This window comes from Telopea speciosissima, chromosome 3 (genome assembly GCF_018873765.1).
Source record: "Telopea speciosissima isolate NSW1024214 ecotype Mountain lineage chromosome 3, Tspe_v1, whole genome shotgun sequence".
Lineage (NCBI taxonomy): Eukaryota > Viridiplantae > Streptophyta > Magnoliopsida > Proteales > Proteaceae > Telopea > Telopea speciosissima.
The window spans coordinates 66,922,617-66,937,429 of NC_057918.1; the positions used below are offsets into that span (position 1 = coordinate 66,922,617).

At 39.0% G+C, this 14,813-nt stretch overlaps 2 protein-coding genes across 2 annotated transcripts; one reads left to right on the plus strand and one right to left on the minus strand.

Annotated features, from left to right (window-relative positions):
- The first annotated feature begins 6,031 nt into the window (after nt 1-6,031).
- LOC122655814 (photosystem II reaction center PSB28 protein, chloroplastic-like) lies at nt 6,032-9,121 on the plus strand. The gene is made up of 2 exons (XM_043850162.1): nt 6,032-6,235; nt 8,506-9,121. The coding sequence occupies exons 1-2, from the start codon at nt 6,163-6,165 to the stop codon at nt 8,979-8,981; spliced, it is 549 nt and encodes a 182-aa protein (XP_043706097.1). The 5' UTR covers nt 6,032-6,162; the 3' UTR covers nt 8,982-9,121.
- A 37-nt stretch (nt 9,122-9,158) lies between these two features.
- On the minus strand, nt 9,159-12,517 carry LOC122655811 (subtilisin-like protease SBT1.2). The gene has a single exon (XM_043850158.1). It carries the CDS (start codon nt 12,415-12,417, stop codon nt 10,108-10,110), a length of 2,310 nt encoding a protein of 769 aa, XP_043706093.1. The 5' UTR covers nt 12,418-12,517; the 3' UTR covers nt 9,159-10,107.
- Between the last annotated feature and the right edge of the window lie 2,296 nt (nt 12,518-14,813).

The following is a 14,813-nucleotide window of genomic DNA, read 5'->3' on the forward strand; positions in this document are numbered from 1 at the left end:
ATGGTGGGTGAAATTTAATGGATAGGAGACTATGGCGTACATGGTCAAGTCTCAGTTCAAATGGTGTTGTCCATCGGGCAAAATATTAGTGAAAACTTTCTCACAAAAAATATGGTTGAAAATTTAAAGATTATGAAGTGGGTGTATGTATGGATCATATATCATACATTGGAGGATAAATGATTGATTTTGAGCTTGAAATTTAATACATAGAGCATAGTTATAGTGATCGGTATTGATTGTAGAGGATTTTAATTCGATACCAATACGTATTAGATGTTTTTGCCCTCAAATATACAGATACCATATCATATTTTGATCGTTTTACCCTCTGTTAGTACCATATCACCGTCTTTATCCCAAAAAAAAAAAAAAAACCATATCACCGATCTTGTAGCAATCAGGTATTGGTATTGCTGTCAGCCGATATTGATTCCTAAAATTATCTATTTGACTAATTTAGACAATTATCTAGATACCCCTTTATAAAATGAAAAATCCCCCCTTGGTCGATGCCCCTGCATGCACTCTCACTAACCCCATGTTAGTGTAGGGGCCATGCAACTCCGTAGCGACCCCTTGCTCTTTTTGTTATCATTATATAACATGATTGTATAATCTACTTAAATTTTTATAACGTATTTAGTAGTTATACTTTTTAAAATATAGTTTTTATTTTACTTTTAAAATGTAATTAAATTTTCTTACCATATTTAGTAATTATGTTTTTTCAGATATAGTTTTTATTTCTTTTTAAATCTAAGGGATATGGTTGCTAAGTAAGGTAACATTTAATAACTAAATTGGGATTGATTTGGGGTTAGAGACAGTCATGTTATGTTATTAAATATTACCTTACTTAGCATCCAAAATCTGTTAGATTTAAAAAAGAAAAGAAAAATTACATCTGAAAAGTATAATCACAAAAGAATCCTTCTAAGTGTCATTATGCCTAATGAAGTATAACTCTTCACTACTTACCACTTGGTAGTACATGGGTTAGTCCATGTGATAGAGACCCCACATGCATCTCAATGACCAAATTTTAGTCCAATGCAAGCGACTAAAATAGCTCAAACACTTATTTAAAGTTTTAGTAAAATGACAAAATGCCATCAAATGAAGATGAATGTAAATACAAAATGACATCTTTTGTAATATTAGCTACTTCTTTACTCACCTTAAGCTGGATTGTATCAATGAGATATTTGCTTGGTCTTCAACGTCTGAACAATACATGAACTAACCTATGTACTGCCATATGGTAAATAGTGAAGCATTATATTTCAGTAGGCATAGTGATGGGGAAGAAACTCATTATAAAATATGATAAGAATTTTCTTTGGGTGAATAAATAAATATATTAAACCCCAAAGGAAGGAAAAAAATAATATAAGGAAAAGATGCCACCAAGAGGCATAGGCCTTGGACAAATAAAGAGAAAAACAATACATCAACACAATTGGATCAGCTCAAAAAGGAACAAAAACAGGCTCACATTGCCATTTTCTAGAGGACCTTAGATTTTCTCAATCAGTTGAACGAAGAAATAAGCGGCAAACCTAATACGGTGACTCTTTTTCCTAGGCCAAGCAAAAACTTGGGTGTCTTCTCAATGTAGCATGATAAGAAATTTAAGTAGGTAATAAATACAAAAGTTTTTTTTTTTTTTTTTTTTTAGGTTTAAAAAATTTTCATTTCCTTTTTCCTTTATTTCCCTTGTAGCCAAATGGAACTTATATGAAATCACATTGTATAATTTTATGAAAATTTACTTGACTTTTCAACCATTGGTTTTGACTATTTCAAGTTGAAATTTGACCAATAAAATAGATGTGACTTGTGGGGTTCTTTGTTACATCTACTCAAACATGTATGCCCTTTTCTACCAAAAAAAAAAAAAAAACAGCATGTATGCCTTGATAAAAAATTAATGATATGGTGCCAAGGTAAACAACACCATTGGTGTCAATAAAATTTTTTAATGCTTTATTTTGCGGCTTGGAAAGCTTAGTTTAGATTTTTTTTTTTTTTTTTGTTTGCAAACTTAAGTTTGGCTTAGACTTAACTTGTGAGTTTGGAAAAAAATAAAATAAAAACCTCGGATTCTATTTTTTTATGCACAATTGTAACTTCATTTGCCCTGTCATATGATTTTTTTTTTTTTTAGTAAATCAAGATTTTGTTGAATAAAACGAGAGGGAGCCAAGGCATCCAGATTACATATATCTTGAAGCTAGGGAATGGAGTTCGGCCAGACTGACCTACTCGTTAAGGTCAGGGCCTTCCGGGCTAGGAAGTCCGCAGCATTGTTGGACTCCGTAGAAATTTGAGTAAAGGAACATTCGTCAAAGCATGAAGCTAAGATATGGATGCCCTGAATAACTCGATACAAATAAAGGGGGTGACTGAGTAGTATTTGTGATGAAGTTGATGAGGTCAAGGTTATCCAACTCCACTTGCAACCTATCAAAACATTCGCCAGCATACTAAACGCCTCTCAATGCTAATGTTTCCCAGTTAGAATATCCGGGAATAGAGTTGGATCAGAAAATGCTAGCCAACAATGTCCAGAGTGGTCACGAACAATGATACCCAAGCCTCCTAAATTCGATGCCATCTGTCTGGAAGCATAGCAATTTAATTTAAGGAGGTGCGGAGGAGGGGGAGTCCATGGTGGAACTGTTGGAGTAGCAGAAATAGAGTGGGGCTCTTCAGCTGGGACCAAGGAAGCCATGAATTCCGCATGGGCCATTTGGGTTGAGTTAATTACCTCCATTGGACTCCAGGATTTGTTCACATAGACCATGTCTTTTCGAGCTATCCAAAGCTTCCAACGAATAAACGAAGCCAGGCTACAAGCATTGCAAATCACTTTCTTTCCTCCATGATGGATATTATCCCAGCTTTCAATCCATCGGTGTACTTTAGGATCATTTTTTGGAGGAGGAATGAAAGAAAGTGAACTATCGAACTAGATCGCCTTCGCAAAATCACAGCCCAGGAAGATGTGATCTGTGGTTTCCACATCTGCACCGCATCTAAGACATGATTTATCCACCTTGATTTGCCGACGGTCCAGAGCTTCCCTAGACGCCAGTCGCCTAGCACATATCCTCCATAGCAGATTTTTAATCTTCGGCAAGGTTTGACAGTTCCAAAATTTCCTCCACAAAACATCGGGAATCTGCTCGTTGAGATATGGGTTGAAGATGCGTCGTTGTCCAACTCTGTTTGAGAGGCAATATTTGAGAGGTTATGGTATGCCGATTTCACCGAAAAGACCCCATTTTCGGCTGCCCCCTATATTAAGGTATCTTGAGATTGAAAGAGGCTCAAGGGAATAGCTTTGATGGCATTTATGCCTTCTGGATGGAAGAAATGGTTAAGAATATCAAGCTTTCAAGTTCTGTTTTCTTCATCAATAAGGTCAGCCACACCATCCAAATCACAATCTGCCGGTTTTGGGTGTCTAACTTTGAAACCCTTAACAGATGGTAACCAACAATCTTCTCAGATGTTTATCGATGAACCATCTCCCACTCTCCATATCAATCCTGCAGTCAAGGCTTTCCTACCTTCAAGTAAACTTCTCCATGCCCAAGATGGTTGAGGGCCTAATGGAGCCTCCAGAAAGCTAGAATTAGGAAAGTAGATGCTCTTTAGGAACAGGGCCCAAAGGGACTGAGGTTGAGACCATAACTGCTAGGCAACTTTTGCGAGGAGAACTTGATTATGGAGAGACGAGTTTCTGAAGCCCAACCTTTGTCTCTTTAGAATCCCCCCTTCTTTGCTGCCCCAACAAAAATCAGCTCCTATTGTGCGAAGATTTTTATGAATAGACTTTGGGATCTTGAAATGAGAGCCGACAAAATTTGGCATAGCCGAAGCCACAGATTTTAATAAAACCTCCCTACCCGAATGATTGAGAAGCTTATATTTCTAGCTTTGAATTCGGTTAGAAACCTTGTCATTAATATCTTTGAAGACTTGAACCTTTGACACACAGAACTCCACGGGCAAACTGAGATATTTAGAGGGACCATCTTCGAAAGGAATCTTTAGGATTTTAGAGAACCATCGCTTAAACCTTGGATGAGTGTTTGGGCTGAAAATAATACTAGACTTCTTAAGATTGATGGCTTGACTGGAAGCGTCACAATAGAGGTCCAGACATGCTTTGAGATGGAACATTTCATTCAACCTGAATTCCGAAAAGAGTAGGCAAATCCTGTCATGTGATGGTAAATGTATTTAAATTGGACAAGTTTCTTAGTTTGCATGCACACATAAAAATTTTGGCAAATAAATTCCTATTTAATTTTTCTAAAACAAATGATGGTATTTTGCTAAAATGATTAATTAGACAATTGTCACCCATGGATGACTCTACCTTTTTTTTGTTTTTGTTTTGCCAAAGTTGACTCCACCCGCGTGGTTTCGTGCATGGTACGCATGGTATCGGATCAGGTATCAATTACCTGCAAAACTGATACAATATCGATATGCTGTCAGCACAGATCGATCATATCGAACAAGTTTACACTTGATTTTCTCTAAAAAATGCTTTTTAAAAAAAAATTGTTTTATCCCTTGTTCATACCATTTTATCGATACGGTATCTGGATCGATGACTTGTGATATTGATACATATCATCTGATATGGATGATACCATAGCGATACCTCAAACCATGTCTACATACCCAACAGAGGGACCATCTTCGAAAGGAATCTTTAGGATTTTAGAGAACCATCGCTTAAACCTTGGATGAGTGTTTGGGCTGAAAATAATACTAGACTTCTTAAGATTGATGGGTTGACTGGAAGCGTCACAATAGAGGTCCAAACATGCTTTGAGATGGAACATTTCATTCAACCTGAATTCCGAAAAGAGTAAGCAAATCCTGTCATGTGATGGTAAATGTATTTAAATTGGACAAGTTTCTTAGTTTGCAAGCACACATAAAAATTTTGGCAAATAAATTCCTATTTAATTTTTCTAAAACAAATGATGGTATTTTGCTAAAATGATTAATTAGACAATTGTCACCCATGGATGACTCTACCTTTTTTTTGTTTTTGTTTTGCCAAAGTTGACTCCACCCGCGTGGTTTCGTGCATGGTACGCATGGTATCGGACCAGGTATCAGTTACCTGCAAAACTGATACAACATCGATATGCTGTCAGCACAGATCGATCATATCGAACAGGTTTACACTTGATTTTCTCTAAAAAATGCTTTTTAAAAAAAAATTGTTTTATCCCTTGTTCATACCATTTTATCGATACGGTATCTGGATCGATGACTTGTGATATTGATACATATCATCTGATATGAATGATACCATAGCGATACCTCAAACCATGCCTACATACCCAACAGTTGTTCCCCCCCCCTCCCCCCTCCCTTCCTTCACTTAACTAATGTAGGATGCAATTTTATAGCACTTCATAGGTGGGCTTCTCTAACCCGGCTTGTTCAGAGAACCCTCTCACAATAAGAGAGATAAAGAAAAAGAAAAGAGTTTTCTATCTAGGAGTGTAGACTAAGCCAACACTCCATGAGTCTATCTCTCTCCTCCTCAAAACAAGAGGGCAGATGTATGTTTTCATATGAGGAAGAACGAGATAGACTCATGATAGTGTTTGCATAGGCCACATTGTCACGGCCGTTTCATCCAGATTTGATCGCATACCTACAGTTTTGGGATAGGTGGGGCTTGAGATTAGTGCCTTGAGGCTTACTCGTAACATCGCTTGCTAATGAGTATCGCACGGACACCCAATTAAGTAGTTCTGTGACACCATTCCCGGACAGGATTCTTTTTAACTTCTGCCACAAATAAATGAGAAGACAAACCTTTAGTCGCACATTTTTTACAGCCACTGTTCACAAGTCACAAGACTCAAACAACTGCTTCAATTGTTACTTTTTTCAGGTTTTTTTTTTCCTTCGTACTGTAAGAATTTCGCATGAAATTGTAAAAAAGTTATTGGCAAGGTGACTACGGAACTGTGGATTCTCTCTTCTCTCCTCTCTATCCCTTTAAAAGGTTAGAAGAAACGAACAGTGAATGGCTGTCCTACTTACACACCACAGACCTCACCAATCGAATCTCCAACCTCTACGATTGCAGTTCTTTCCACTTTCCTCTCTCCAATGGCGACGCTACAGTCCCTTGCATTATCTTCTCCGGTTTCTCATTGTTCACAGCAACGATGCGCTCCTTCAGGTTATATTCTCCTCTTTGTGCATTCTGACAAATAGTTCTTTCTTATTTGCTTGTATCTCAGTTTAGGGAAACAGCAAATGTAAAGAGCAAAAAAGTATTTATGGGTTTGTGTATACTTACTGAGTTTTGGCTATAGAATCAGTTAATTCGGTAAATGGTATAATGCTTGATGCTTCGCGAAAGATTCCTTTTTAAATAAATAAAAATTCCCTCTTTTTGATAATTCTGTGAAAATTAGGGGCTTAAATATATCTCGGATCCTCGGGCCTCGGTTGTCATCGCTTGTGATAATGTAGATCTGTTTCAGGGAGTGCAGAGGACCAGATGAGTGTATGTTAATGAACGTAGAAGGGTGGAAGGAATTTTGCTTTACTTGAAATGGGCTCTTCATGTTCTTTACCTTTCTATATTTGTAACCTTTGATGTTGTTCAATTGGGTTAGAAGATAATGTTTTGTTTCAGTTGGAAATTAAGATAGAGAAGTATTGCTTGATTACATATGAGATTTTCAGGGTCATGGTTTAAAATGAAATAAATGATCAGGAAACAGATGAAGAGAAAACCTTTGTGTGTGTGCAAAAACATGGTATTTGTACTGGTATCACCCTGGACCCTTATACAAGCCCCAATTATATCCGTTTTGAGCCGATTCTTAATTGAAACTGAAACTTAAAAACTTATAGATTATTACAACCCCTTACACAGTGTTAGGAAACTACTTCAGTGGGAGCTGTCAAAATCCTGTTGCCCTATGTTTAGGAACCAAGGTTTTTAGAATTTTAAAATTTAAATTTAAAGCCTTTTTTCAACCTGAAATTAAGGAAAAGAAGAAAAATAAAAAGAAATTCAGAACTCTAAGTTGTTTAATTGACTTAAGATTCTTCTCCACTGGTAATATGTTATTGCAAATTGAGGTTGGTTTATTTATTCTTAATAATTCAAAAATTGCTGCTCCTCCCAGCTGCTCAAGACCATTGAAGTTGAATTTCCTACATAAAGTTTTATTCCTTTCTTTTCATATTTGGTATGATCTTCTATATCTAATGTACCAAAGAATTTTCATTGAATGTCCATTTACATATCCATGAGGGTGGGCCTTGGTGCAATGGTAAAGGTTGCTCCATTGTGATCAAGTGGTCATGGGTTCGAGTCTGGAAACAGCCTCTCTATGAAAACAGGGATAAGTCTGCATGCATTATGACCCTCCCCAGACCCTGCAGTGGCTGGAGCCTCGTGCACAGGGTATGCCCTTTGTCCATTTACATACCCAAAGAGCACCAACGTCGTACAACTACTTCTAATGGCTGAATTTCTTCTTCTACATTATCTTTTCCCTTTTTAAATTATGTTTGCATTTGAGGATAAATGTAACTTGATGATTTGAGAAATAATTTCAATTAATAATATTTCTTTGTCTCTTTACGAGATGTGGGAGAGATATTCTGAACAAGTTTTGGTGGCTCTTCTGGAGAGGTGTGAGGGAATTATAAAATCTGAATAAGTTTTGCTGGGGCAGGTTGAATACCTAATCAATACATCAGTTGATTTTATTTTCTCCTTTTCCATTTCCATGGATTTTCTTTCATAATGATTCAACTTATGTCATATGGTGCATAAATTCATGAACCTCAAATATACGTAAGGGGAGTTTTCTGTAAGAAGCTTATCTTTGTGGAACTCTATAATTTATGTAACCGATGTTTGTTAAAAATATGACTTCATAAGGGAGTCATATGGGATGAATTCTTACTTTCACTGTTACTTAATACATCATGAACAACATTTTTGTATTCTCGATCAGTTCAAGTCCTATGGCATGTACATATATAGGTGATTGTTATTTATCTAAGCAAGGCCCCTTTGTCTCTCCATGTGTTTTTCCCTCTTTAGAAATTTGTTGAGATTATGCAGGGAATTTAGCCTCTCATAAAACTCCAAGCAGTAGCATATTTTTCTTGCTGATAAATGGCCGAGCGACAATATATGCACTTCCTGAAGATCTATGTTCTTTCAGTTTCTATATATTTATTTTTTTGGGTATGTCATACTTGTGCTGGTCATTTGTGTGCAGCCTTTCAACCTTGGTAACATGGTTTTCTGAGAGCTTATGAAACTAAACTACATATGCTTTTGTATGATCCTTGAGAAATTACATCAGAAAACTTGGGGAAAAGGAACTTGTAGCAGTCTAGGTTTTGTCGCATATGTAGTGTAATGAAAGCTCCAGATGTTTCAAGCAAATACAAGAACTATTCATGCTCTATGTGCAGGCTTGATATCTTTACTTTCGGTAGTACGTCGGAGTGCATGTTCATCATTCAATGGAAAATCATTGCAACTATCTCGTCCACGGTGGGAATCATTAAGAGTAAATTCTCAAATACCTAGGCCAATAACAATGATGGTCAAGCCAACAATTCAGTTCATCCAAGGAACTGATGAGCAGACAATACCGGATGTAAGGCTAACCAAATCAAGAGATGGTACAAATGGTATGGCGATATTTTCTTTTGAACAACCCTCTGTATTTGATGCCTCAGGGGAACTTGGTGACATCACAGGTTTTTACATGATTGATGAGGAAGGAGTTATTCAGTCAGTTGATGTCAGTGCGAAGTTTGTTAATGGAAAACCTGCAAGAATAGAAGCAAAATATGTGATGCGGAATCCTCGGGAGTGGGATAGGTTCATGAGATTCATGGAGCGCTACTCTAATGAGAATGGCTTGCAGTTCATCAAGAAATGAGGCAATGTACATCCTTCCCCACCCTGCTTTCTTCCAATTTCATATGTCATTATGTAACATTTTGTAATTAGGCTATCTGATACTTGATAAGCTTAATGACACTTGATTTGTTCAATTACTATATGCCCCTCTAGCTCTGATGGGCTTTGCCGTGTTTCGTTACTCTTCAGTTCCTTCTTTTCAAAACATGATTCCATGTTTACAGGACAATACAAGCCAAATTGATCTTATCACTTTCTGTAATCACTGGGTTGAATATCCGGATAAGAGCATAAATAGTCAACCAAAAAACTCTATCCTAGGTTGTTGGGTTCTGCAAGCTGAATGCCTTTATGACCAAATTTTATTTGCATTCTAAGATGTAAAATAAGCCGTGGGCTAGCCTCATTTTGGAGTTTAATGGGAGAGATGCCTTTTTGAGGTCACCCGTATTTACTGTTTCAGAATATACCATTTTAACTAAATAAATATCAGCTGAACTGTAGAAGAAGAATTCAACATGGTAGATTGCCGATATTCGAAACAGGTGTGTTGATTTCCTTGTGGCTTGCTTGCATTTGCACTTCCATTTTTTTTTTGTGAGAAATATAGTGAACATATATTATTAAATGGAGAATAGAAAATATTTTCACAATTTGCTTTTTCCAAAATGTTGTTAATTTCAGAAATATTTCTGCAACGGACTGGGAATGAAGATCTCAGCTATAGTAGATTGCTGATACTGAAAATCATGTTTACCAGTTGGGTCTCTCTCTCCTCATTGGCGCTTCTTTCTTTTGATATGCAAATTTAGTTATTATCTCTTAATGGAGATACAAAAATATTGGTGATGGTTCAGTGTAAGGGTGGTTTAGGGGACCTTATAATCTTATGTATATGAGTTCATTCACTTGCAGGACTATTACAGCAGAAGAAGGAAAGTTTACTTGAACCTCAAATTGTCATATTTAATCAAAATGAACCGGAATATATTATCTGAAACTCTAAATAATAATCATTCCACTCTTTATCCAAAGATAAAGTAAGTTTCAGTTGTATATTTTCTACCTTAATTCCCTCTACTAGAGCAGACAATTAACTCAGATAAACTTTTGAGATGAAGACAACAATACTTGAACTTCTAGTGCTACTGTATCATATCCGCCCAAGTCACTGAAATTGGGCTCCTTACCCTGTAATGACTACTCTGAGTGTGCACCCATGTCAAATGTCCTTCAACAAAGGTCACCTTCTGTGTTTTTGTTATTGTCTTCCATGATACAAGCCAGATGCTGTATGCCAAACTTTGATATACATTATTGAATGTTAGATGTTGTGGCGTGACTTTTACTGTAACTCCTTCAGGTGCCACAACTTCCACTGAGTATGTAGAATTTGGGAGGCCAACATTTGTTAGTCGCCTTTTAATCTTCATGCCCATCCTCCCTGTCTTGAAAATCGCAGAAATAGAGGGGTAGTTGAGGCTGAAACCCCTGTTCTTGGCTAGGACTTCACGGCAACTCACATTCCTGTGAGTTATTGTGAATATCTCTGAACTTGAGTATCCGAGAGTGCAGAGATGAATAATATACTCACTTGGCCTGATGTCATAAACCAACCCAGGATCAGTTGCTCTTTCAGGGTTTACATGTCCAGCTCCAATTGCAAAGACCCCTGCAGGGTTTGCACCATCCATGATTGGCTGACCGTAATGGTCAGTGACATCAGCCGTTGTCATAATTGCAGATTTAACTGCAGCTGGGCTCCACACAGGGTGGTGAGAGCGAATTAGAGCAGCAATTCCACTGACATGGGGACAAGCCATGGAAGTCCCTGACATGACAGTGAAATTAACTCTTCTAGAATCTTCTGGAAGGCCGGTGGGACCCAAATTTTGCGGCCAGGCAGCGACGATGTTTACTCCAGGAGCTATAATGTCTGGCTTGAGGATTGAAGGGTTGGTTAAACTGGGTCCTCTTGATGAAAACAATGCTACTGCTGGTGCTCTAGATCTTCCAATGACTGTTCCTCCAAATTCAATCTGAGCTGTGGGTCTTCTTGTGGAGTTTATGTAACTCTTTAAGCGTATAGACTCTGCATACCCAATCAATGTTGCAGGCAAGACATGAGCATCAACAGAATCCTCCTCCTGGTTGATTGCTGTATTTGCCAGTATCATTGCAGCACCACCTGATTCCTTAACAGTTTGGCCCTTTTCAGCTCTGCCGTTGACACCACGATCGCAGACCACCATTTTCCCATGGATTCTGGCTCTTGGAAGGGAGCCTCTGGAGCAGAGTTTGCTTCCCTTGTCCCCATCAGTAACATACACAAGCTCGAGTTCTTTCCCAGCATTTGGCAACTGGTTTCCAGGGTACATTGATTCACCGTAGAGAATTTGGCCATTCCCCATGCGAACTCCAGCTGGGAATCTCCTGTCAAGTGTGCTGGCACCAACAGTAGTGATCCAAGGAGCTTCATTGGCAACTGAGTTTGGGATTGGACCATTGTTTCCTGCTGCGCAGACAACCATAATGCCCCTTTCCGTTGCTCTGTAACTTCCTATTGCGATGCTGTCATCATAAAGTGGAATGGGGAAGCCGCCTAGGGAGAGGGAGAGGATCTCAACTCCATCTCTGATAGCATCATCCATTGCAGCGAGAATGTCAGAGCTGTAACAGCCATTGAGCCAGCAAACCTTGTACATGGCAACATGGGCACCAGGAGCTATACCCCGGGCCTCTCCAGCACCATTTCCTAGTACATTTGCATTGGGTACGGAAACTCCTGCAGCAGTTGATGAAGTATGGGTTCCATGACCATGTGTATCGCGGGGGGATACATATTCCACAGGAGCTGGTAATCTAGAAGTGGCTGAAGATGCACGTTGCCCTTTACTATAAAACCGTGCTCCAATGAGCTTACGGTTACAATTGGAAGAATTGAAATCCTGTCCTTCCTGGCAGATCCCTCTCCACTTCTTGGGCACTGGAGGCATTTGATCGTCACTGAAGCTCGGGCTTTCAGGCCAAACTCCAGTATCAAGTACACCTATTATTGTTCCACGGCCGAAGCCAGGGTGCAACCAAGCGTCCTTCCTCGTGGTGCCTAGTCCTAAGAACTTGTAAGAGTAAGTGGTGTATATTTGGAGGCAATGGTCAGGTCTAACTGCAATTACATTCTGCATGTTTCGCAAGGTTTCCAGCTCAATTTGTGAGAGACGAGCTGCGAAACCTTCCATAGATGAATGGTAAGAGTAAAGAAGGCGAGAAGATGGGCTATCTTTGGAGGCAATGGTTCGGTCAAGGAACGAGAGATGCCAATCGAGCCTCGTGTTGAAGGCAGAGTTGATCATTCCATGTGGGTGTAGTTGGATTATGTAGGTTTGGAGGTTGTAGGCATGAAGTGAAAACAAAGACACGAAAAAGGTGAAAGAGAAGACTACTTTGGCTTCCATTGAAAGAGAGACAAAAAGGGGAGAATTTTGTGTTGTTTGCTTTATGTTTCATGTCTTCTGTGAATGAGCTCTGAGTGGGTATTTAAGATGGGTAGCTGAGAATTTGAAAATGGGTTCTTAGAAGCAGTTCTGAGAGAGAAGAGGAAACTCGTGATGTTCAAGGGCTCTCTTCTCCATCACGGGTATCCTTTGTTGAGGAGAAATTGTTCTTAGAGAGGAGCTGAAGTACTTTAGGCTTGTCTTCACGAGATGGTTTGGTTGGATTTTATTGCATTTTCATGGTTTTTTCTTATTTTTTTTTTATAAATATTTTGGTTGTTACATTTAAATTCCATGAATCTTTGTTGGATACACTTTTATTCTCTATGAAAGTGAAGGAATTTAATAAAAGGGTCTCTCCTCTTTAAATGCTCTGTTTCATGTCAAAGCTCCACCATCTTCATTGACTCACGTTCGTACTCTGCCATCTAATGGCTCCTTTCCACGTGCAGCTCGTGGTTGGCAGCCTAAGCTAGCCCGTTACATGCCTTTATTTTTCACCGTTAGATAACATCATGGTCCAATCGAAGGGTTACATGGAAACAATTAGGAAATGGACCCCACCCCATCCCAATTATAGTGGTGATGATCCACAAAATCATACGATGGGACGGGAAATTTTGGGTAAATAACATCTGAGCTGCCCCATGTTTAAGATAAGGATGCTTGAGGTGCCTCGGGTTTGAAAAACGACATTTAGGGTACCTTGTGAACTATTTTTGCTGACAAATCAAAGACATTTCTAATTTTATCTCTCCACTTCATCATCTACCTTTACCTTCTTCTCACCCTCGGCCCCCACCCCATCTGTACAGCCCGCCCCATCCTCTATAAAACTTTTTTTTTTGGGTTAACAATTTATGGAATGACGGATTATTATCGAATAATTATCACCTCCAATTCGTGGGTGTCTCCAATTGGACCAGGATCCTCTGCAGTACCGCTAGGAGTGCGATACACATCCTGCGGCACAACAGAGGTCACGTGGCACACATGGCACACATGGCCTATGCTGTGCCGTAGGATTTGCACCGCACACCCGACTATACTGCAGAGGATTTTTATCCCCTCCAGTTCCTCCAATTCCTCTAATAGGGGGAGTGGACCCCACCTTGGGCAGTGTTTTCGGGTAGGGGTAGGGTGTTCATTTCCGTCCCCTTGTGAAGAATTGGAGGAATTGGAGGGGGCAGCAAATTGGAAGGGATAAGGATCCCGAATTACTGGTTACCCACGATGAATCTATATAAAATGCTTCGATGATGGATGCTTTCCTAGCTTCCGATCTCATAGGTTTAAGTTGGGCTTCTTTGTCCTCGGCTTGAACCACATCTATTACAGCTGATTCCTCCAGAACCCTCGCTCAACCCCAACCTTCATGTTTCTCAGTCAATAGATGCCTTCTAGAACCCTATTGCAAGTGTGCTTTCATCAAAATTCTGTTTTCATTAAATTTTCAAATCTAGCTTCAAAATACATTTCTGGCTTTATTATTGGATATTTAATTCTTCTTCAATTCATTTAGATTCTACCAAATCATTGTTTTTGGTTCTTGAAGTCTGTTAATTGTTAAGGTTTAGTTTTGCTTTTAATCTATCAATTTGTGATCTTCTTGAGCATCACCTTTTCCACCGCCTGCAGCAGTTCCATTTGTAGCCCAAATTAAAGTGGCAGGCTTCCTTTTGTTGGTGATTTCAACCTCCAATAGTGGAGATGGTTTGTCATCCTTATATGCCTAATAATCTCACTGCACATCACCATCATCCCCATCAGCATAGGCATGCCATCCTGACTCACACAACTCAAGTCCTCGAGAGTGTGTTGAACACACAGTGCAGATGACAGTAGTTGTGTGTTGGTTGTCATTATTGTCAATACAGTCCATGCTTATTGTTGTTGTCAACACAGTGCATCTTAGTGATAGAGGAGTGTACAGGGGCAGTTGAGGGCAGTTATAGAGATCAGGACAGTTCAAGACGCATTTTGAATGAGTTGGTAGACTTCTAACAGTGCAGGCAATGACTAGACAATGTCCTTGCATCCCCAGCAGTTCTTACAATGTTCACAGTTTCAATGACATCATTATAGGGGTTTGACAGTGTATGGGCCTACCGTGATTGGGAGTCATCCAGAGGCATTTATGTTATTTATTAGGCATGGACTATATTACATGAGTATTTATGTAATTTTACAGAGTACATATGGCCTAGACGGTGATGTTGGAGCATCCGGGAATACTGTGGCTGTATGAGACACTTTATTTCAGTGTTATACAATGTTTGGCAGCCTTGGACAGCCTCAGTGAAGGCTAGATGCATTAAGAATGTTGATTTCATAGATTTTCGCACTAGCAGCATATT

What these genes read in the sequence shown, in the direction of transcription:
- LOC122655814 (XM_043850162.1), top strand. Translation starts at nt 6,163, where the DNA reads ATGGCGACGCTACAGTCCCTTGCATTATCTTCTCCGGTTTCTCATTGT. An exon ending in GCAACGATGCGCTCCTTCAG is followed by an intron (nt 6,236 to 8,505) that starts GTTATATTCTCC and finishes CTCTATGTGCAG; the next exon opens with GCTTGATATCTTTACTTTCG.
- LOC122655811 (XM_043850158.1), bottom strand. Translation starts at nt 12,417, where the DNA reads ATGGAAGCCAAAGTAGTCTTCTCTTTCACCTTTTTCGTGTCTTTGTTT.